The following is a 24,345-nucleotide window of genomic DNA, read 5'->3' as shown; positions in this document are numbered from 1 at the left end:
TATCTTTTATAAATATATACATATATTTGTATTTATGCTGGAAGAAGTCAAGATAGGGAATAATTAAATAAGATTGTAGTGGTTAGAAAAGGCTTTGTAAAACAGTGGGCATTGTTTCTTTTCTATGTATTTTTAAGATCTAGCTAAAATCTTCCTCTTCTAGGAACCTTTCTAATTACCATTAACTTCTCATCCCCTGCCCAGGAAATGTCTTTTTTATCTTTTCTTCTGATGGCATGTCTATTTTTTTTATCAAATTGTTTGTCATATTCTATGGAATCCCATAGTTCCTGGGTGCAGGTTTATCTTTCCATTGTAGTCTGAAAATTCCTCATTCTGATACAGTGATCAAAGTTCAGTCTGTGCTCACTCAGGGTCACACACTTCATGAGTTACAGAGGTAGGTCTACAATCCAGAAACTATATTCTGGAACCTATGATGAAGGAATTCTCAGTGTTCTTTATATTGTAATATTAAGTGAATAAGTGAATCAATCTATAACCAGTATATCCTGCCTACTCTCACAGTCCACCCTCTTTTTTGCCATCTCTACCCACAAGCATGATTAAGGAAGAGAATATCTAAAATAGGAGGCCTCTGTGACTTTTTGTTGATTTGAGCAATAGCTTGGACAATAGATTTAAAAGACAAGGCTTTTTGTGCTATTGTTGCAAATTTAGTCCTTCCCGACATGCTTTGTGCCTGTAGGGTAGAGAGGAATTCCAAGAAGCCCAATGTCCTTTGCTCCCATTCAGGACTTCTCCATAGGTAACGTGATTTGCAGACCTCTGGCTCTTAACGCTCTAGCTTGTGGATCTGCCATGTTTCTTTGAGTGAAGGCATTATCTTAACTGATGACTGTTGTTTAAAAGCCTGTAGAGTACCCCAACTGGAGTACCCCAACTGACAGGGAAAAAAAGACGAATGGATAGTTGATCTTATTCAATTTCTATGTTATAAGTAGGGAGGAGGAGGGGTGCTACCTAATAAGGTGCCCACCAGAGACCATCCAGCTTCCTCCCCCAGCTGTAGTCAGAAACAAAAAAGAAATGGGAACCGAATCTTTCTAGAGGCCAGAACTGGGGAAACTGGTCTCAAGGTTTAAGCCAATAAATTATTCTAGTTGAAGGAAGTTTTCTGCAAAGTAATGAGTACAAGTGAGTTCCAGGTTGTCCCCAGAGCCTCAGACACTGTAGCTATAATGAAAACTATAGTTAAAAAAAAAAAGAGCAGGGGTGAAGGAGGTATAAGGGAAACAGGGAAATATCACCCCCATCAGGTGATGCAATCTCTGTTGGTACGGGAAACTGAGTCTCATGGAGAGGCTAGAACTGAGACTGGGACTTTGGGCTTCTGAATCACAGGATGTGGTATTTTCTGTTGATCCTGAATTTATGAGACTGCACACACCTGGGATGGATTTTTCTTTTAACCAGGGTTTGAATACTCTCCAGGATACTATGCTAGCATAAGGTCAGGATTAGGTCTTGGCTATTGCAATAACTGAAAGCCATCTAAAGCATGTTTAGAAAGCATCACAAGAATTGTTCCTTCTATCCCCCATATCATGAAAATTCATGGTGGAGGGCAATGGATGATAGGGGTTTATAATCTTCCTGATTGGGAATTGGGACTGCCAAGGAATTGTAGACATGAAGCAAGAGGGAATTTCTTACTTTCTTCTTGCACAGTTTATGTCCACCACTTAGCCTAGAACTTCAGAATCTGGCATTATTTTTTTCCCCCAAAGCCCAATTACTTTCCTCTCCCTTCTTTGCAGCCACTGTAGATGAGAGAGTGACCATTTGAAGTCACACTTGAGTGTGAATTCTGTTTTCTCCATAATTTGGTAGTTTTATTTCCTGAGGCAAATATTTTTATCTTTTCTTTGAAAAATGTATTTGTTTATTTAAAAGGCAGAGTTGTGGGGGGAAGAGAGACCGAGAGAGACAGAGAAAGAGAGAGAGAGAGAGAATCTTCCATCTGCTACATCACTCCCCAAATGACCACAATGACTGCAGCTGGGCCAAACCAAACCATGAGCCAGGAATTCCATGCAGGTCCTCCCATGTGGGTAGCAGGGGTCCAAGTACTGTTGCCATTTTCTGCTGGTCTCCAGGTATTTTAACAAGATGATGGATCAGACAGTATTAATATGAACTGCTGACATCATAGGCAGTGGTCTAACCTTGTGTACTATAATACTAGACCCATCACTTTATTTCTATGTGCCTCAATTTCCTTACCTACAAATAAGAATAATATCATACCCAAAGATTGTAGAGTAAATGAGATAATATATATAAATCGCATAATAGGTACTTTAATAAATGCAAATTTTCTTTTTTTTCTTTACTCTGTAAGCACCCACTTGGGCCAGGTTCACAGGCATGCGGCCCATGAAGTTTTACAGGGCCCCGTGCTTATGGTGACGTCTCACATGTTCTGTCACAATCTTGAAATTCTTAATGTATTTACAAGGGGAGCACAATTTTCATTTTTCTCTGGTCCTTGAAAATTATGTAGCTAGTTCTATGTGCCAGAGGAAAAATGATGGTAAAGTGGCACTCTAGGACCATGGGCCATTCTACTAGATTTGGAGTTTGTGAACATGGATTCAAATTCAAACTTTCTTCATGATACCGAAGTTTCCTTTTTTTCTCCCTCAGACTCAGTTCCTCAATTTGGATCATGGAGATATGCAGTAGATAATGTCTCAGCGCTGACATTCCAGAGTTCTTTCAATTGCCCTGGGGAAACTTCCCTGCCCTTCACACACGGTCTAGCGGGTCTCTAGGCATTTTTTTGCTCCTGTTCTCTGCAGCATGGAGAGCCACTGACTGTTAAAGGTTGGCTGGGAAAAGGCTGGGGCAAGGCCATCGGGGATATTGCTGCAGTAGTAACCCCTTTCACAACCGTACTATTTTGTCATTTTGCACCCAGATTTCCGTTGGCTAACCTCAGCCTTATCTTCCTCATTTCTGTTTCCTCTTGAAGACACCAAGAGCCCTTCAAAACACAGTCATCCTGCGCATGACATAAAGCCCAACTCCTCCTGGCCCTTACAGTTTGGCTCAGCACCAGAGAACCTCTGTCCCATCCAAGACAAAGGCACCACTTGCATGACAGGTACAGTATTCACTTTTCCTCTTTTCTGGAATTCCTAAGGTGAGAAGGTGTCCAGGGCAGCCAAGGTTGCCTTGGGTCTGTGCATTCCACTCCCTTCAGTTTTTTTCCTTAGGGATTTGGGGGGCAAGGGTGGAACAGATGTTCCCATTGACCTTCCATCTTGGAATTTTTAGTGTGGGGAATAGTGGAGAGTGATATATATATATATTTTTTAACCAGGCAGGATATTTAGAAAAGAGTTATGTGAAATGTGAATTGTTGGGCAAATCTCCACTCCAATTTCCAACTCACTTTTTGGCCTCCTTAGAAAAGAAGAGAAGGATCAGGTGCTTGTTGTCACTGTTGAGAAATGATATGCTGCTGATGTCTGAACACACACACACACACACACACACACACACATCTAGGTGGGCTTGAACACATCTGGGAGGGCTGTGGGTGATTCATGTAACACTCTCTGAAACATATGACTCAAAAGGGGAAAGCCTCTTCTTTTGTAGTCCTATGCCTGCCTTCTAGGATCTTCACAAATAAGATGACTCTGAGAAACGAGGTATGTATGTGAGAAACAAATTGAGAGAGAGAGGAAAAATGAACTTACCCAAGATCACATAGGTGATATGTAATAGGATGGGGATCTGGATTCCTAGTCCAGTGCTCTTTCTGCTCCACTTTAGGAGGAATGGAACATCAGGCAGCAGAACCTTGCAATGCCCAACTGGTTCTCTCTGTACTAAGGAAGTCTTAGGTTTATGACAGCATGGTCCTAATTACTTCTTGTCGTCTACTCCCTTTGTCAGATATTTGCCTCTTATTGGGTGTTCAGAGTCTTGCCTATACCTCCTTCTCCAGGTTTATCCCTTTTACTTACCTCCATCAAAACTGGCCCACGCCTTGACTCAATAATAGTGATTTTGTGGAACTTTCTAATGGTGGATTTTTCATTTCATATGGGGACAGATGATGACATCTAACCTGAGCAAGTGAAGTACTTGAAGAATCTCCTTTTGTCACTCCAAGTAGATATCTGCCTCTTCATTTTGTGAGTCGTGAACACCTTAAAAAAAAAACAGAATCTGCTTTTCTTATGTGCACTGTATGAAAGAGACACGGACTAGAACAGAAACAGAGGAAAGGAAACAAGCCTGGCGTTAGCCACTGAATCATACCGTCAATACTGGGGAATCATCATCAACAAGGCTTTTACAATGTACCAAGAATCTATAGCCACTTTTATATCTCTTAGCCAGGCTTCCTGCTGCAGATGCAATCAGAAAGTACCTTACAATACTGGGAACACTTCCAGTTTATTCAGGTTTTCTTACTGCAGCTTGTAGCTAATGGGAGTGAGGGTAGAATAAAGGCACCAGCTAATTTCTTTCTCTGCTGTGTCCTTAACTCAAGCTCTGCTACTCAGCTTCCTTGACTGGCTTCTACCAATGGTTCCAAGGGGGTGGAGGTCCATGGCTCCAGGGGGATTGAGGTGTCTTGAGCTTTTAGATGGTAGGATTTGGAGAGTTTACCAAACACTTTGCTAACAACTCTGCCGGGCAAGTCGTCTTTTCCATCTTTCTAGAAAAGTGAACTGAAACCCAACTAAAGACTTGTCCAAGCTGTAAATGTCTAGTTGAGCAGTCAAGCCAACATTGGAACCTAAGTTTGTGTGATTCTTATATACCATATATGATGCCTGTGAGAGGGTGCTTTGGCTAAGAGCTACATTTTTGGGTGGCTTACGTTGCACTGAATATGTAGATGGGGATGTATTGCAGATATGGCTGTGAGGACATGGAAAAGAGAGGTTAGAGCAGTAGCTTTGAGGCCACACCCAGCTCGCACACTGGAGAGGTCCTTAACATTCAAATAAAAGAGTGTTGAGTTATTTTGTTGTTTATGAGGTTCATCCCACTTTTTCTGGGCCATACCAGGACCTTCTGGCTTCTGGAGGGCAGTTTTCCATTCTTGGTAATCTTGGTTTATTTGCCACTTTTCATACTAATATCGAATGCAGACTTGCAGCTGAGAAGGGTAGAAATTTGATACTAACACTTTTTTTTCTTAGCAACAGGATCTGGGTATTCCTAATGGAATTCTCACTCAAGTTCTGGGTTTGACTTTGTTTCTGGCAGCTTCTGTATTAGGCTGTTTGATTTGGGTGAAAAGATCCCAGTGCCAAATTACAAAGATCATTGCCTGCTATTTGCCCTTTTTCACCTGTGTGTCTCCCTTTTCTCAGAGGGATACTCAAAGTAGGATAGTAAAAAGACTAATGAAGAGTGCTGGAGGGCACAATGCAATGGGATAGCTTATAGCTCTAAAATGCTAATTTTGTGCCTTTTAATAAGCTTCCATCCCAATATAACCCTTTCCCCCTGATTTCTAATCTGAGTGGGTGAGGTTAGATGTTATTTAAAGGCAATTTCATCCTGTCGTATTTGAGTCATTATGGAACAAGGGGATCATGCTAGTAAACACAGCTAAGGCCAGAAGAAACTGTAGTCACGTCTGTCTTCACTGTTACACTCACTGCCAATAACAAAGCTAGATGTTTTTGAGGATTCGTTATCTATAAAACACTGAATTCTGGACTTTCTATGGATTATTGCATGTTATTCTTACAATAACCTTAGGTGTACAATTACACATGTTTTGTGGATATAGAAAATTGGAGTTCAGTGAAGTTCAGAATTAGCCTATCTAATTAACAACAGATCTAGTATCCAAGTCCACATTTAACCTTAAAACCTAATTGTATAACCTCAGAACTTGTGAGAACACACTCTCAGAGAGTTAGGAAGAAGGGAAAGAAAGGATATTGATCCTGGGATCTGATCCTTTCCTCAAGTCACAGAGGTAAGATGAATAAAGCATCTTTATTGCTTAGTAGATACTCCGGGACCTTGGGGTCCCTAGAAATGTCATAGCTACTGGAGTGCCACGCTGAGCACTTAGCAGCTGCCTGGAGTTTCAGGCAGGCCTTCTCTACTTACCTTGAAGACACATTGCTCTGCTTAGAAGCGTTACACTGCTCACTTCTCTAGTCTGATGTTTTCGTCGACCTGGCCAATTTTTGTCTTGTAACTTGACCACTTTATTCTCTCTCTTTCCCTGCAGGGCCACATCTCCTAGGAAAATATCTCCTCATGGAAGACACTGGTCTGGCCTCCTGCAGTGCCACGCTCCGTGTATTTGACAAGCTGAGTTGGACACTCCGTGTGGTAGAGTGTCAGTTTGTCAAATACCCCAAGTGCGGCATATGCCTAGCAGCTCCAGGCCAGGGAAGATGGAGTACAATGAGTAAATTACCTACAAGGACCCAAGAATGTTCGTCAAACACCAAGATCTTACACACTATTTTCTGTGACATTTTGGGAACTGAAGCATTGTGTCTGAGAGTGCCAGAGGGAAAATGAGGCAGCTTTGGGAGCTCCATCTCTGAGCTCCGTATACCAACATCTTAAGAATGTTAAAGGAACCCAGTAGTCTTGAAAAGTTATAAGGTACCCAGGAACAGAAGTGATCGTTTTTCATTATTATTTTCTTTCTTTACCTTCCCCTACTGAAATTTCCCAGCCATAACACCATGATCTTCCTACAGAAGCTTCACAGCTTATTTGAGAAACCAGAGCTTAGTAATCTACTTTCAGACAGTCTTGACTGCTAAATTCTCCTTGAGCTTTCCTATTTCTCCTCATTTCCTCAGGCTTTTTTTCTTTCTAGGAGTATCTTCTTTATTTCTTTCTATCAAATTCTTCCCCTTATTTCTTGGCCCAAAGTTCAATCCCTCAGGGACTTACAAAAGTAAACCTACACGTTTTTTTTCTTCATTTGCAAAGCTCTTCTTGCCTGGGTCCTGGCATTGCATTACCTCCTACTGTGGAATAACACCTCTTGAATCCTTGGCAAAATTTCCAGGGGGATATTTTTGAAATTCCTATTAGAGTGAACTGTTAGAAGACCAGATTGTGTTTTCTTGATTGTGGTTTCATTTCATAGCCAATTAGTGTGGTTACAGAAAATACTGAATAAATGTTTACTGATTGATTTTTCTATTAGTCTATTAGGTCAAATGCCATCCCGAATTTTGTAAAAATACAAAAAGCCAAGCCATGAACACTACAATAATCAAGAGTGTGTGAGGTAGCAGGCGACATGGTGGGTTTCTTCTTTCTGCTAAATAAAGCAATGAAGGAGGAAGGAGCAAACTAATTGATTTGGTGGAAAAGTAAGTTTTAGAATTATATAGTTCCCCAAAGTTACACAGGTACTTTATTACAGAATTTTCTGAGAGCTTTTAACATTCTATTGTGCTGAGAATCTCCAAGAGTGAACTATAACATAAATCATTTGCCACGTTTAACTGATGCTGCGATATTTTTTCCATGGGCTATCTCCTGGGTCCAATGTTCCATATAAACATTTAGAAAATATCCCTTGAATACTTTAATACCTTCCTTCTTCCAGAAATCCTTTTTCTTTTTTTATTCCTTTGTTTGTCCTGGGCTAGCCACCCTGCTAAGGGAGGTTCTTTGTTACCACTCAAATCTGTTTGTCATTCCTGCAATGTGTGGCCTCATTTATACACAAGTATGTCTTATTGAATTGGTTTGTATGGAATATTTCCTCAGTTTGGGAGCAAAAACTATTTTCATAAGGTTTATGCAGCAGTGAATATATTTTAGGACTTCACAGGTCTCATTCTTGTTCTCTGTTCAGTCACTGACTTGAAGTATGTGACTTTAGTCAAGTTACTATTCCTCTCTGGGCTTCATATCCTCATTTGTAAGTGGGGGAGTGTTAGAATTAGTTATCTCTAAGCTACTTAAGATGAAAGCTTCTGAGATATCTCTGGAGATCCACATGTTTTGTGGAGTATAGGTTATTGAATATATGGTTGCTTTTTACCAGTGGAAACAGAACTATAATTCTCTCTGTGGGTTGTGAATACAAAGCTGTTTCATGAAGGAAGGTGAGGTTTTTGCTGGGGCAGGGACTGTCTTTCAGAGGTTCGTAAGAACAGTGCGGGAAGGAGTTGCTGCTTTCATCAACTATTTGGTGTCTGTGATGAGAAAAAACACTGAAGTTTTGACGGTGGGCTTGGAAGATTGAGTGGTGGTAAAATATAACTCTTCCTTGTTAACTTTTATTTACTACTTTTAATTTTGTAACCATCCCCTAAGGGGAGCAGCTCTTGGTGCAATATAGGCTTACACTAAGGTTACTTGGGAACTACAAGTACAACATGGCAGCTTATAGAAAGAGTGGTGAAGCTGATTTGTCATTAATTATTTTGACACAAAGAAATGGTGTAAACCTCATCCAGAATAGATCCTTATAGGGGAGCATGATTTTAAGGTGTTTGAATAGTGTACACACACACACACACACACACGATTCTTGTCTGAAAAGAAAGACTTGTTCTCACCCCTAATCTCCATGGTAAGAATGGACTAGGAGCTACAGAAGATAATCCATGAAGAATGACTCTTCATACTAAAAACATTTTGTGGTATATATACTTTGTATATAAGTGGAGCCCTTTATTTCTTCATTCATAGTGCCTGGAGACAGAAGAAATACTCCTTTCAGCTAATCTATGCAGAATCATCCAAGTAGGGCTGTCAGGATAATAAAGAAATTAATACAAGGCAAAGGAGTGATATTTAACCAAAGATTCATTGTGCTGCAGCTGGGCCCACCTGTGAGCTGAGATAGGCATGACATGGGCAGGAGGAGGTATTCACCAAAAGGTGAAGGTGCTATCCATATTCCAGGAGCCACAATTATGTTAACTAGCCTCACTTTAATCACCCTGGATGGATTCTACCAACACAATTGAGATTGCTAGAGAAAACCAACACAATTGAGATTGCTATCATTATTTATTGAATACCAAAAGAACAAGAGAGAACTAATAGTGCAAAAGCAGAAATGAACCCTATACTGTGATATCATGACTTCAATTAAAAGTTGTCTGTCCCTGGTAAAGTGATCAGAGTCACAGCTAATCCCCTGAGCTGACAATGCTGAATTTCCCTGTAGCCTTTTGGAGACAAGAGGCCATAATTGAGTGATGTCTAGAGGTGTAATGATCAGGACCTTGTTTTTAGAGAAGAGTATGATAATTCCCAGGCAAGGATGCTAAAAGGGCTCAGGGTGAACTCTGAAACTGACTTGTTTAGGGTACATATGGTAAATGATTAGGCAGAGTGAGTTGGTTCAGCCATCTCAGTACTAGCAGGGCAGACACTTTCGACTATCTAGGAAGAATGATAGCAGGGAAGGGGGTCATGCAGAAGACAGGGACTGAATAAGTAATTACGTCAGTGGGTTCTGGCCTAGTGGAGCAGTTTTAGCAAACACTCTTGCCCTCAGATGCCAGAACCTCATAATCTATGGGAGCTGTGTTCAGCAGGCAGGTTTTGTCACCGTTCGGATGAGTCATGGTCTGGTACTCCTGGCCCAGGCAGGGTTTGTCAGAGTAGTTGTTGCCCAGAACTTGCAAAGCTGACTCGTCACTGGAGCAATCGCTTGCGAAGATGGCCACCCTCGTGGTTTCTTGAGAGTTGCTGGCTTCCCTGGCATTCATCCTGTGATCCAAGAGCCCACAACACCCATGAGAAGAGTTTTGAGATCAGGACCCTTGTTCCCCATCCTTTATTGCCAATTCTTGCCAACTGACTCTCAGGTTTTTGCCATCTAGCAATTCTGGGAGCAGAAGACTGTTATACCTAAATTATCTTTTATGTTTGTTGAGCCAGACAGAACCTTAGAGGGTATCTTAAAAAGGGAAGAAAACTGCTCTGGGTGAAGGGCCCTGACCATAGTATTTGATCTGTGCCACACCCCTTTTTCTCCATGATTCTTGCCAGTGGTCAGCAAAATTGAGGGCGGGGAAGTGATCAGAAGATGAAAGAGGAGGTGCTATCTTACCTGGCCACTTCATTGACATGCTCTAGAAAAGAAGGAGGAATCCAGTCAGAAATTTCCATGGGAAGTAGACAAGGCCAAGCATAGACCCTGAGTACCAGTCAAAAGAGGGAAGGGGATTTATTTTCATTTCAGCTTTCCAACAACTGAGAGTTATTGGGAAGATGAGTTGAAACACAAGGATTCAGATTAATCAGGGGAAGAGTGGGAGGGACACTGGGCTCAGTTTTATTTGGCATTTCTGACTCAATATACTGAGCTTAAGGGGATACTTACGGGTGGGATTTGTGCTCTGGAATTGGACTCATTTTGCACCTTGCAATCTCAAAGCTCTCCAGAGTACTTGTTGGAAACTTGACCACCAGGCCACATTCCAAGAAGGGACTGAATAAGTCTCATGTCAGGAATCTTGGTCCAAGGTTTTCCAACTAACCCCTGACCCATACCCAGGAAAGGTCCAGAAATAGGTTACTATTGCCCCCTAGTGTCTATGGAAGATAAATGTCCTGCATTCCATATAAGCTCAAAGGTTCATTTGGCTTGGTACAACGATGGGTGTGTTTTGTGGTACTCAAGATGCTTAAAATCTTTCAGATCTGTAAGTGCAATGTATGCATTAAAAACCACAACAAATAAACAGGGCAAGCCACAGCTTTCTGCCTAGTGGCAGAGCTCCCTGTACCAGGAAGTCATGTGTTTTCCATCTTTTACATTCAGTGCTTAGTACACAGTAAGTGTCCAGTAAGGACATGTTAAATTGAATTCATAGTGAAAACTCTCTCTTGCAGGGTGAAAAAGTTAAAAAAACACAATACTCCTGGAAATTCAATCCATGAAAGGAAAAGACACCAAGATACACAATGTACGAGGCTTCTTTGAATTTAGTGACTAGAAATATCAATAGATACATGACAGTGATGGTGCATGAGAAGATGAACTTGAGTCGCGTCTCAGAGGGCCCTGAATGGAATGATATACTTTGATCTTTGTCCTTTGGGTCATGAAGAGCCATGGAGTGTTTTTTGTTTGTTTGCTTTTTGCTTGTTTATTTTTATGAGGGAAACATCCTAATATTTCTGCCTATGTCCAGCTTCAGTAAGACTGTGATTTTTTTTTAGTGCTTTTATGGTTTGTGGCCATCTGATATATCTCCATTCTTAAAGTTTACTCTCATGGGTCATATCCATGCTAACTGGGCCAAAGCCAGAGTTTGTACTTGAGACCCCAGAGAAAATATACTCAACTCATCTCTCTACCTGGAGAGACACATGGTAGATACTAAGCAACTTAGAAGTAACAAATGTCACAGAGAAAGGCAAACTAATGCTAGGCACAATGGCTAATTCTTTTTTTTTTTTAAAAGATTTTATTATTATCCGAAAGTCGGATATACACAGAGGAGGAGAGACAGAGAGGAAGATCCTCCATCCGATGGTTCACTCCCCAAGTGAGCCGCAACGGGCCGGTGAGCGCCGATCCGATGCCAGGGGTCTCCCACACGGGTGCAGTGTCCCAATGCATTGGGCCGTCCTCCACTGCTTTCCCAGGCCACAAGCAGGGAGCTGGATGGGAAGTGGAGCTGCCGGGATTAGAACCGGCGCCCATATGGGATCCCCGGGGCGTTCAAGGCGAGGACTTTAGCCGCTAGGCCACGCCGCCAGGCCCAACAATGGCTAATTCTTTTAAAAACAAACCTTTCAATTCTCCTTTTCCTCCTTTGTTGGATGACTGTACCTTTATCATGCCATTTCCCTGATCAAAATTTTTTTTGTATATATTTGGCATAGTTTTGGTTTTATAAACTTTTGGTGTATTTTCAAGTTCTAATGAAGAAAATCAAAAATTTTCTGGCCTTGTATTCAAGGTTTTCTATAACCAAGGCTGAACCTTCCCTTCCCACCGTGTTTACCCACTGCTCCTGTACTTGGCTTTTCTCTATGGATGAGCTCACTCTTATATTTTAGCTCTTTATATTTTTGCTTGTGTGATTCCTCGTTTCTAAAATTTTATCCCTTTATACAATATATTGCTTTCAACCTCAAGATCTGGTCTGTCTCACTTTCTTGTGAATGTCATTGTTAAATATTCCACCCTAAGCGACTAACTTCTCTTCTGAATCCCTTTGGTGTTGATCATCTTCCCCAAGTTTTCAATGCATAGCCTTTATTGCTATGTATTATTATTGATAAAGACCATACTTGTATCTAAAATGGTCCAAATAAGTTGTAACCAATTTGATGGCAGGGGCTGTGATTTATTCTTCTCTTAAGTCCTCATGCGGTGACTCATTATAAATATTCTCAATCTGGTACCAAAAATGTATGCATTTACTTCTGTGAGAAGATGCAAGGCATTATTGGTTTGAATAGTTATCTTAACTATCTATGTGTACCACTACTCTTACTCCCAATCTATGTTGGAAACTCTTCGAAATGCCCAATTCGTTGCCTGATGCAAAGACTAGGCTCAACAATACTGCCAGAAAGAAAAAAGGCACAAAAACCTCTCAGCCATAGTTAATCACTCACCCTGTTGGGATGTCTTCCGGCAGAGCATGATATAAACCATGGTAAAAACCACAAGACAACATAAAGAGATGATAAGGATGATGGCAAAGATGGGCAGGTCCTTTCCTAGAAGGCAAAACAAGATCAGGTGTTACACGATTAAAAATAAGACTGAAAACAGGTACTTTAAATATAAGTAGGTATCTTTTTTTTTTTCATTTTCTTGCCTAGCCCAAACAAACTCCAGGTTCACAAGAAGTAATTGCGGATGTCATAGCTAAACAAATTTTTTAAAGATCCAATTATTGTTGAATAACTGAACTAAACATTTGAGCTAATCTTTCATGCTACCCACAGAGGTAAGTCCTGAAGTTTTTATCTTTCCTTACAAAGAAAAAAGTAGTACCGTGATACCCCAGTTTCCACAATTGTTACTTTACTGAGATCCTGATTAGTTACCTCTAGACATCTAGAATCTTTCCCTTGGACTCTCTGGCCAACCTAGCATCCTTTTTTATTTTTAATTTTTCAAAATGTATTTCTACTGAAATACTTTTGGTACAAATTCCCACCATGCCTAAAAGCTGAAAGAACCCATGTGAAGTGAGCCTCCAGTTCTGGATCTGTTATTTACTTGTATTACTATGGTAGATAGGATGATGAATTCTGTAGATGTTCACATCCAAATTTACAGTAGCTATGTGTTAGTTTATATTGTCAAAAACAATTATGATTGTTGATAAAATTAAGGGTTGATAATTATTGAGATTGAAATGGGAAGATTAGTCTGCATTTTCCCTGTGGGCTCAATGTAATCACAAGGGTCCTTCAAAAATGGACTGAGACATAGGAAATCAGACTCAGGAGGAAGATTTGAGGATACTACATTAACAATTTTGCACTTGATCTTAGCCAAACAGCCGAGAAGTGATTCTACACTATCAATTTTGAAAGTAGAGGAAGGAGGGCAAGAATCAAAGAATGTGGTTAGCTGCTGAAAAGTTGGAAAGACAAAAAGGACAAAAGAGGAGTGTAGACTTGCTGACATCTTGATTTTAGCTTAATCATAACTGTGTCAGACTTTTGATCTACATAGTATAAGATAACATATTGGGGGTGGCATGGTAGCCTAGTGGCAAAATCCTTGCCTTGGGCCTTGCATGTGCCAGGATCCCATATGGGTGCCAGTTAGTGTCCCAGCTGCTCCATTTCCCTTCCAGCTCCCTGCTTGTGGCTTAGGAAAGCAGTAGAGGATGGTTCAAAGCCTTGGCTACCTGCATCCATCGTGGGAGCCCCGGAAGAAGCTCCTGGCTTTGGATTGGCTAAGCTCCAGCCATTGTGGACACCTAGGAGAGTAAATAAATTAAAAAAAAAAACGATGTTTATGTTGTTTTAAGCTTCCAGACTTGGGGTATGCTTTCAAAACAAATACGAAAAATGAATACAGTGATCTTAGGCAGATTTGTGCCTGTCCTGGACACAATTTCACTATAACTTCAATGAAAAAAATGAACTATGTCTGATGAACTTTCAGATATAATATTCTTAATCCATGAGGATAGGTAAGGAGATAGAGGGAGGTACCAAAAAGGAACTGCACTGTTTTCATTTCACTAGACTCCAAGATCATATCGCCTAGAAATTTTTTACTTGTGGTTTTCAGAACTCATTGGAACTGACGGAACTTCAGCTTTAGTAAAAGAAAGATTTCTGGGGTTGGCATTGTGGTATAGCAGGTAAAGCTGTCGGCTACAATGTCAGAATCCCATATGGATGCTGGTTCATGTCCTGGCTGCCCCACTTCTGATCCAATTCCCTGCCAATAGTCAGAGAAAAGCAGTGGAGAATGATCCAATTTCTGGGGCCCCTGAACCCACATGGGAGTCCCAGAAGAAATTCCTGACACTTACTTTTGCTCAGGTCCAACCCCAGCTATTGCAGCTCTGGGGTGAAAAAATATTTCTTCTTCAGATAAGTCAACGACTGAAAAATTTCATACTGTAAGGGTGTTGTAGATTCAGCACCTGGGAACCTATACCCCTCCCAAGGTATCTTCTTATTTTCCCTGATTTCCATTATCTAATTATCTTCTCCTAATGATGTTGCCCTGGAAGAGGCATGGAATGTAGGATGCCTTCAAGCAAAAAGTGGCAAAGCAAATGCAAAGTCTGCACACTTTGCACACAAATAAACTTTGATCTATGCCCATAGATGGCCAAGAACTCTACAACCAGGTGAGACTGGGATCAGCAGGCAATTTAACATCAACAAATCAAATCAGATGCTTAGTATAGGTTTGGAGTCTTAGAGGTTCCTTGGTGTATAAGGCAGCAACCGTTTTCTTGCAGGACCATTGGATCATCTGCAGAATTCTAGGGCATGAGTCATGGCATCACAGGGGTTAAGGAGAACAATTATTAACTGCTATGAAAATATTTTGTCACTTTAGCCATCAAATCAATATTGCATACCAACAGAGTTCCAGATGGAACAGAAAATATCTCCCCTTAGGTTATGAATCTATGAAATGCTTAACTGAGGACCCTTAAAATTTTGCTGAAAGTTTCTTAGAAATCCTTGGATAAGAGTTGAGATAGTGAGATCCTGCCATTATCTTTAACTGGCCCAACGTGCATCTCTTTAAGAGATCACGGCAGTATCCCTATTCTTGTTCACGATTCTTGGGAAGTGTGCTCTTATGGCAACAAGGAACAGAATAAGAATAAAGATATCACTCCACTTAACCCTACTATATCTTGACTCTCTATCCCACCTGCCCTGTTCATTTCCAGGGCTCTTGATACTTTGCCAAGTTGAATGCTAAAGGGCAATGTGTGTAATGGGAAGATTCAGTTGTGAAGCTCAGCACTGAAAAGGAAGGATAGATGTCCTGATATTGCTCTTACCTGGCCCAGTAATGGTCGTACCATGGTATTGATCCACTTCACCGGTCTGGTTCCAGGATTGGTTCGTTGTAGATGTCACTATTACAATAGAGAATTACAAAAAGAGGCTTCCTCTACATCCAGGAACAGCAAGATAGAGGATGGATGCAAAGGTGGGGACTCTTGGGCAAAAATGTTGTGGATTCAAGTGTACTTGGTCTTATGATTGACTGCAGGTACCCTGAGGTAAGGCATCTTAGTTTCTTATTTTTTGTAATGGATAATGGAAAGAAAATACATACACAGAGGGGGTATATAATCCCCAAATCATATAACAGGTCAGAATAGGGGCATAACTAAACGTGTTCTCCTTTGCTGCTTTTTCAATGAGTGTGTTTTAATTTTTTTACCTTTGTAGTTTGCATAAAGAAAAATATACGCAATACTTATGATTCCACTTTTTTGCCACCCTTGATATTGGTTTCCATTCTTCTATTGCCATGTTATCACTGAGGAACTCAATGGTTTTAAAAATATATCTATATCTATATATCTATCTATATATCTATATCTATATCTGCATCTATATCTATCTATCTATCTATATATCTATAGATATAGATATAGATATAGATATAGATATAGATATAGATATAGATATAGATATTTCGGGCCCAGCGTGACAGTGTAGTGGATAAAGTCCTCGCCTTGTACACACTGGGATCCCATATGGTCGCTGGTTCTAATCTCAGCAGCCCTGCTTCCCATCCAGCTCCCTGCTTGTGGCCTGGGACAGCAGTTGAGGACGGCCCAAATCCTTGGGATCCTGCACCTGTGTGGGAGACCCGGAGGAGCTCTTGGCTCCTGGCTTTGTATTGGCTCAGCTCCAACTGTTGCGCTCACTTGGGGAGTTAAACCATCGGATGGAAGATCTTCCTCTCTGTCTCTCCTCCTCTCTGTATATCCACCTTTCCAATAAAAATAAATAAATCTTTAAATATATATATATAAAGATTTATTTATATATAAATATATAAATATAAATGTATATATATATATATATATCTCCAAGGTCATTAGGGTATCTTCATTGTTTTCCACGGCATTACTTCAGACCTCCCCCACTCTTATAGACACAAAGGGTAGTCATACGGCCACTGTCTATAAGATAATGAGTCCAAAAGTGACAGGCATTAGATGATTTAACATCAACAAATAAAAATAGTAAAGCTCACCTGCCAAGGGCAACTGTGTGCTTATAGGTGCCTCAGTACTGGAAAGTGTCTCAGTCTTGATCTTGGGTGGCTTAAAGGAGTCTGAAAGAAAAAAAAAAAAAGGAGCCTCATCAAGGGCTTTGGTAACCTTGTTTAGTTGAATGCTCTAGGGAAATTTGGAAGTAAGTAAAAATCAGTCAAGTTAATACTTTTCTCAAAAAGCTGGTAAGTCATGTGTTTCCTTTTATCCTTCTACCAAGATTAATGTCTTCAAGGAACCCACAACTAGAGTTCAGAGAGTATTTTAACTCAGGAAAATATTTTACTAACTTTTAAGCGACATGTACTGATTCATTATATTGAGAGAGACTTCTGTAATAGCACACACACAAAAAAGGTGGCAGTGGGAGATGTCATTGAACATCATAGGGTAATGACCTCCAAAAATCATAGAGTAATGAACTCTTTGTAAAAGCAATGCCATTTTTTGCATTATTTGACGTAATCAACTTCCTTCCTCAACAATTCTGGAAATTAACCAATGATTTATAGCAACTTGGTGAAATTTTATGAACAGAAAATCTTCCAATTTTGTAAGAATAATAAGTTTTGCGTCATTTTTTAACTCATCGTCCTCTCCTATTCAGGGGTAGCTTTGAAAATAAAACTTTACTACACATGGTAGAGTAAGACTTATTCCCAAACAATTGTCACCAGTAGCAATAGGCTACAATGGCTTGTTTTTAATTGGTCACCAGTGCTAAATACCTCTTCCTGGGGTGGGAAAAGCATTTTTTCACACAGCTGACAGAGGTAATGTATAACAGCGGGGAGAAACAAGAGACTAACCAGAACCAAAGCAAAACAGCAAAGCTTAAAAGGAGAAGCTGAGAAATGGAGTGTCCATGGGACTTACAAAGGTCATGACAGGTGAGGGACTATGCCAAGCTGGGTCAGAGCAATCACTGGCATGCGCAAGATCTATGTCTGGGAATAGACCTGGTTGTGGAGCTAAGGGGACACCCTGGCTGGGTTGTGGCTCCCACTGGTGAGTACAAGGGTCAGAGTAGGAGCTGTGTTTGGTCTGGATATGGTTGCAGTGTCCCTCGGCACAAGTGAGAACTGGAGCTGGGTGTGCCGGACTGGGCTGAACCCCAGCACCAACTGGTGCTCCTGTGGACCAGGGTAAGTGTAGGATGGGCTAGGCTAGGTTTATGCCCCTGCTGAGCAATGTGTGAGCTGTGTCTGGGTGTAGACCAGGCTTGGCTAGGCTATAACACCCAACAATAAAAACCAGAGTGAGTTGAAGGCCAGTCAGGAAAGGCCACTATTTCTGTTAGGACAGGACGTGGAGTAAGTAGGGCTAGCCTGTAGGTCAACTGGTGTGCGCGAGATCTGGCATTGTGAGAGGTTCTGATGAAGCTTGGGAAGCTCCTCTTTCAGGACACAGTTCCTGCAGGTGAGCACAAGAATCATGATAGGGAGTAAACCAGATCAGGTCAGGGGACAGTACCCACTGGCATCCATTTGGTGCAGGTTGGGGGAGGACCAGGTTCGACCAGTTCACATCACTTGTTGGCAAATCCAAGCACTAGAAGAGAGTGTGGGTTGGGCCGGGTTCAGTCACAACAATGACAGTACACATTAGGGCTGGGAATGGGTGCATGCTGGGCTAAACTAGGCTGTAGCCCCCACCAGCGTGAGCTAGAATTGGGGGGTGGGATAGGCCCAGCCAGACTAAAACACCCACTGGCAAATGCTGAGGCAAGGCAGGCCATGGCAGACCAGACCGGGGCTGCAGCACTCAACCAGCACACCTGATACACAGGGCGGTGGCAGGGGAAGGGAGCAGAGCCGGTAGGGGGACTGCATGGGGCTTCCCTGCTGGACTTCCACTCCCACCGGAGAGTGTGAGTTGGGATGGGGGCAGACCAGACCCTGCAGAGCTACAAAACCTGTTGGCCTCATGTGAGCTGGATCAGGGGAAAGGCAGGCTGGGCTAATTGTTCTTATGGGTGCGTGCATAAATCAGAGGGGGTGAGGGTTGTTTGGGCTTTGCTGCAGCATCAGCTGGCAGATGCTGGCATTGGGGGCTAATTCTGTCAAGTTAAACTGCAAAATCACCTGAAGGTGCATGATCTGGGAGTGGGAGTGGCCTAGGAGGAAAATAGTGGGCACCTCCCTCTTGGGTTGCCACTCCCACTGGTGAGCATGAGAACCAGGACTGGGGCAGGCATGGCTAGACAGAGAGTGGCACTTGCCAGCACGTGTGCGGGCTGGAAAGTAGGGCTGGTTGGGTTGAACCAGGATTTAATGCCCATATACATGTATGTAAGCTGAATGGGGTATGGGACAGACTGGACCAGTCTGCTGCACGTACTAACAGGCATGGGAACCAGGGTAGGGGGTGAGCCTGGTGGGGGTTATTGTGGGTCACTTAGGCTAGGCTCTAACTCCCACTGGTTTGTGTGAGGGCCAAGTGTGTGGTGGACAGGATCAGGCTGGACTGCAACACCCATTGATTTGTGTGGAAGACAGGGCTGGAAACAGAACTGACCCAGCAATTACAACCACCAGCATATGCATAAGCTGATTGAGGTAACCCTGTACAGACATGCACACACAAGAATCAGGTCTGGATTCAACTCATATAAAATATCTTTGGGGATTCCCCTCAACTGAACTGCTGGACTCAGAACCCCATGCATGAAGAGAAGTGCAGGCTCCATGGTCTGATCGTGGAGTGCATGTGTCAAAGCTGAGCCTTCTCAGTGGCTCAGACAGAGCAATGGACAGCATATCCAGTGCTCATGGAGGATATGGCAGTCCATCGGAACCTGCAGAGGACACCTGGTACCACAACAGAGAATGGAGGACAGAAGAAATTGATCAATTACCCCAGCCACATGTTGGCAGTGAAAATCTGGGCAAATGGAGACTCTAGGATGTGCTGTCAGCCAGTGGATTCTGGAGAGATTTCATCATGGTTGGAATGGCAAGATTGGCAGCAATTCAGAACTGCTGAACTATCAAAAACACTTGTACAGGACCCTCAGAGCATGCCCCACATCGGGGACCCTAGGTTGGTTGGGAGGCTGGATGGGGCTTCTCCCTATATGTCTTCCATTGCTCCAGATACAGGAAGGAAAAAACAGAATGTGGAAACAATGGTCCAACCCACTTTCCTTTAGCCCTTGATCCTTTGCACCCTAATCAACTATGCAAAGAGCATCATCATTATAATAATAATAATCAAAATAATAATAAGAAGAAATAAAAGCTTTTTAAAATAAAAAAAAAATCTCTGATAACAGTCCTGGGAAACTAGAAGACCACACACATGCATAGGGTTGTATGCCCACTAAGGAGAGACATAATAAGGCTATCCTCGAGTCTCAGTGTAAGCATGAAATGAAGGCTATAGTACAAAAACTGCCTGAGTGTTGAAGACAGGCAACAGAGTTCTATGTTAAGGAGCATGGGTTTATAAGTTCCAGAAATTGCTCTTCAATTTCCAGCTGATCACTAAACCAACCAAGCAGAGATTGCAGTGGTCATGAGTGACAAATAATACAGAAAAATAGAAGTAACCCCTAAAGCTTAAAAAGTAACTCTTACAAATGTCATTGAAAAACAACCACCAACAATTACTTCAACATATAGTGCCAACAAAATGCTCTGGGACAAGATCAGACTTTGAGATTTACCGTTTTGTAGTATTTAAAGAGTGGGTTTGTTGACAATAAAAGAATATGGGACAACACAAATAAACCAGAAAGTATATCCATTGAATAGTTCAACTTTTTTTTCAAATAGAAACTGTCCCTGGAGAAGCACAAACATTGGACTTACTAGATAAAGCAATTTAAACATACTTTTAAAAAACCTGAGAAACATGTCTCTCTCTGTGTCTGTCTATCTATCTATCTATCTATCTATCTATCTATCTATCTATCTATCTATCTATATTAAACTAAAAGAACTAGGATGATTCAAGTCAAATACAGAATATCAATGAATAAATTGGTATAAATTCAGCAAAAATAGAGATAATGAGATTAAAAGTAAAGTGACTTAAAGAAAAACTGCACTACAGGGGAAAATCCACTAAAGTAGATTCAAGTAGGAAGAATAAACTATCTGTATTCTTGAAGATATGACAATTGAACTTATCTGCTTAGAAAAACAGAAAGGAAAATAAATGAAAAAGAATTGCACAGTATTTCAGATATCTGTGGATCGCAATCAAGTATATCAATACACCCATCATGAGAACTGTAGAAGGCAAAGGGAGAAATAAATGGATATACAGAAGTAATAATGTAAAAAATGTCACAGATAAAAAAGCAATAATCTGTCATTGCAAGATTAATTTCATATGGGATATACCAAAAAGCATGCACACCTAGAAACAACATAACCAAAATCAAAGCCAAGAAGGAATATTCATTATTTATGAAGTGTTCTCAATACAGTTAAGGGTGGTTTCTCATCAGAACCATATAGACCATATAAAGATCCTGTTGATGAAGAATTCTGTACTCAGCAAAATTACACTATAAAAATAAAGCAGAAAAGAAAAAATTCCAGCATAAATGGTGAGAGTTTATCATTACCACATATAAGCAATAAGCTATATATTAGAGGGATATTCTTCAGGGTGAAGTGAAAGTATGCTGGACAGTAACTTAAATGAGCATGAAGGAGAAAACAACCAGTAAATGAAACTACATAGATAAGTATAGGGTATAAATGTATTTTTGTTTGTAACTCATATTTTCCTATCAAATTTGAAAGACACTGCACAGGCAATCATCATAAATCTACGTTAATATGACTACAATGCATAAAAATGCAGTATCTTACAATTCATGCATTAAGGAGAAGGAATGGGGGTATATAGAAACAAAGTTTTGTATACTATCCTATACTCTTTACCAGATTGTAAGTTAATAATTAATGCCAATCTCAATTGTGAGTACCAATAAAATAACTCAAAAGATATAGTAAAAGGAATGACAAAGAAATTATGTTCAATATGAAAAATGACAGTAATGAAGAAATGCAGAAATACGAAAGACCTGAGATACAAGTAATGAATAAACCATCAGGCATAAATCCTACCTTATCAGATCACAAGCAATCAATTTTAATGACAGAGATTACAGAGTGGATTAGAATATAATGTGTGCTATGCAGAGGCAAAAATAACTTGAAAACAAAAGAATGGAAAAATGCACTTTGCAAATACTAGCAAAAATAACAGCAAAAATATCGATACTGACACAATGGATCTCCAAAGATTGTTATTATTTACAGAGAACAATTATTTCAAAAAATGCAAGAAGACACTTTCAATGTAAATAGACATGTGCCTAATAGTAGAATCCCAAAATACATGAAGCAGAAAACTACAGATTAGAGGGGGGAAATAGACAATTCAGTGAAAACTATTTGAGTCTTTAAGTGCTCTACTTTCAATTATTGATAGAACAACTAGACAGAATATCAACAAGGAAACTGAGGACTGAAGCAATACTATTAACCAACTTGTTTATATATATATATATATATATATATATATATATATATATATATATATATATCACTCCACACAATAGGAACAGAGTGCACATTATTCCCAGGGTTCATGAAACATTATCCAAATGAGATCATATATTAGGCCATGAAACAAATCACTTAAGGCTTACATTGTGGAGCAGAAGATTAAGTCTCTGCCTGTGAAATCAACATTCTGTATGATTATTGCTTCACATTCCGGCTGCTCTATTGCCAGTCTAGCTACCTGATAATTGCACCTGGGAAAGCAGCAGAAGATGGCTCAATTGCTTGAGCCCCTTCCATCCATGTTGGTGACCCGAATGAAGTTCTTGGTTCCTGGCTATTATTCCTGTGATAACAGCTTATTGCTAGCATATCCGAGGAAGCAGCAGATGATGGCTCAATTAGTTTGGCCCCTGAAAACCATGTGAAAGACTGAAGTTCCAGGCTCCTGGCTTTATTCTGGCCCAGCTTTTGCTGTTGAGGGTGTTCAGGGAATGAAAAATGGGATAGATATTCTTTCTCTCTCTCAATTCCAAATAAAATGAAAAATAAACAGATACTTAAAAATATAATAAATAAAGCAAATTGAACCAAGACCTAGAAATAAACCAATATATTATTGGTAATTAAGTTTCAACAATGGTGCTAGGATTACTCATTGGGAAAGCTTATCGCCCCCCCCTCCCCCAGCTAATGATGCTGGGATAACTATATAGCCACATGGAAAGAAGTGTAATTTGGCCCTATCTCATATAGCATATAGCAATATTGACTCAAAGTATATCAGACTTAAACATAAGGGTTAAAAACATAAAACTTTTAAAAGAAAAATAGGAGTAATTGTTCATGAGCTTGAATTTGGCAATAGATTCTCAGATATAATATTAACTCCCATATGTTTTTAATGTGAAGGTAAACTTGTTCAACCATTTTGGAAAAAGTTGACTCTTCTTCAAAAAACTTAAATGTTGAGTTAGTATATAAATACTTAACATAATTCAAAACATGTCTACAGGAACATTTTTATATGATTTTTCATAGAAGCTGTTCATTCATAATGACCAAAAGGTCAATACAACACAAGGGCTCTTTGAATGAAGAATTTGTGGATAATGTGGTCTATCCATGTGGTGGAAAATTATTTACTAATAAAAACAATGAAACACTGATATATGCTACAGCATGGGTAAACATTGAAAATGTTATGTTAAGTAAAAAAAAGAAGAGACACAAGAATATTGTATGATAAGAAATTACCTGAAATATCGACAATAGGTAAATCAGAAAGGACAGAATGCAAATTAATGTTTTCTAGAGATTAGGGGAATAAGGAAATGGAACTGCCTTCAATTGGTGTGAAGCTTATGTGTTAATTGAAATTTTCTGAGACTGGATAATAAAAACAGTAAAACAACCACATGAACTACTCAACTCTATGCCTTAAAATGTGTTTTCACCACAGTTGATATTATTGTTTAGGATACCAGCTTCCCATACTGGAGTGCCTTGATTTGAGCCCTAGTTCAGCTCCCAATTCCAGCTTCCTGCTGATGCATACCCTAGAGGGCAGCAGGTGGTGCTCCAAGTAGTTGGATCTTTGTTACTCATGTGGAAGATCTGGATTGAGTTCAAGCTCCTGGCTTTTATGTTGGCTTTAGCTTGGTTTTAGCTTGGATGCTGCAAACATTTGGGGAGTGAACCAGTGGGTAACAGATGTCTGTCTGTCTTTAACATATGTAAAATGTGAAAAAAATGAAATGTTGATTTTTTTGTTTATTATGTGAATTATATTCCAGTACAAAAAAGAAAATGTCAGTAAAATGTTCATAAAATTTCTCTAGGGAGAGGGAACACCATGCTGTCTCAAATAAGAAGAGAAATATTGGAAGATAAGGTAGACTAGGCAGGCTAGAAACAGACTGAAAGTTTGGTGTTTCCTGTTACTGTGGAAAAATCCGTGGGAAATGATAAAAAGGTTTTTGATGAATAAAAACAGTTTGTTCTAGAAAAAGTAGTTCTGACTTAACTCTTTAACAAATATTATTCACTTAATGCCTCCTATGCACTAAGGATATACCTGAACGCTAATACCCATTATGCACGCTAGGATTTTA

General features: G+C 40.3%; 1 protein-coding gene and 1 long non-coding RNA gene across 4 annotated transcripts in view; one reads left to right on the top strand and one right to left on the bottom strand.

Moving 5' to 3' along the window:
* Positions 1-3,019: 3,019 nt before the first annotated feature.
* Positions 3,020-8,298, top strand: LOC131478492 (uncharacterized). Its single transcript, XR_009244496.1, has 2 exons — positions 3,020-3,130; positions 6,245-8,298. It is a non-coding gene; the product is annotated as an uncharacterized LOC131478492 (long non-coding RNA).
* Positions 8,299-9,001: 703 nt separating this feature from the next.
* The window catches only part of VSIG4 (V-set and immunoglobulin domain containing 4), a 28,883-nt gene continuing 13,539 nt past the window's right edge, over positions 9,002-24,345 (bottom strand). The window contains exons 4-8 of one of the 3 annotated variants that reach the window (XM_004595261.3): positions 16,688-16,768; positions 15,474-15,551; positions 12,589-12,693; positions 10,064-10,085; positions 9,002-9,720 (exon numbers count right to left, since the gene is read on the bottom strand). In XM_004595261.3, coding sequence (XP_004595318.2) covers positions 9,483-9,720; positions 10,064-10,085; positions 12,589-12,693; positions 15,474-15,551; positions 16,688-16,768 — 524 coding nt within the window. In that variant the 3' untranslated portion in view covers positions 9,002-9,482. Of the gene's footprint in view, positions 10,151-12,588; positions 12,694-15,473; positions 15,552-16,687; positions 16,769-24,345 lie in introns of all 3 variants that reach the window. The other 2 variants (XM_058658368.1, XM_058658367.1) reach the window with 2 other exon arrangements.

The sequence above is a fragment of the Ochotona princeps genome, chromosome X (genome assembly GCF_030435755.1).
Source record: "Ochotona princeps isolate mOchPri1 chromosome X, mOchPri1.hap1, whole genome shotgun sequence".
Classification (NCBI taxonomy): domain Eukaryota; kingdom Metazoa; phylum Chordata; class Mammalia; order Lagomorpha; family Ochotonidae; genus Ochotona; species Ochotona princeps.
The sequence above is the reverse complement of the archived record's forward strand: the minus strand, read 5'-3'. Positions and strand labels throughout refer to the sequence as shown.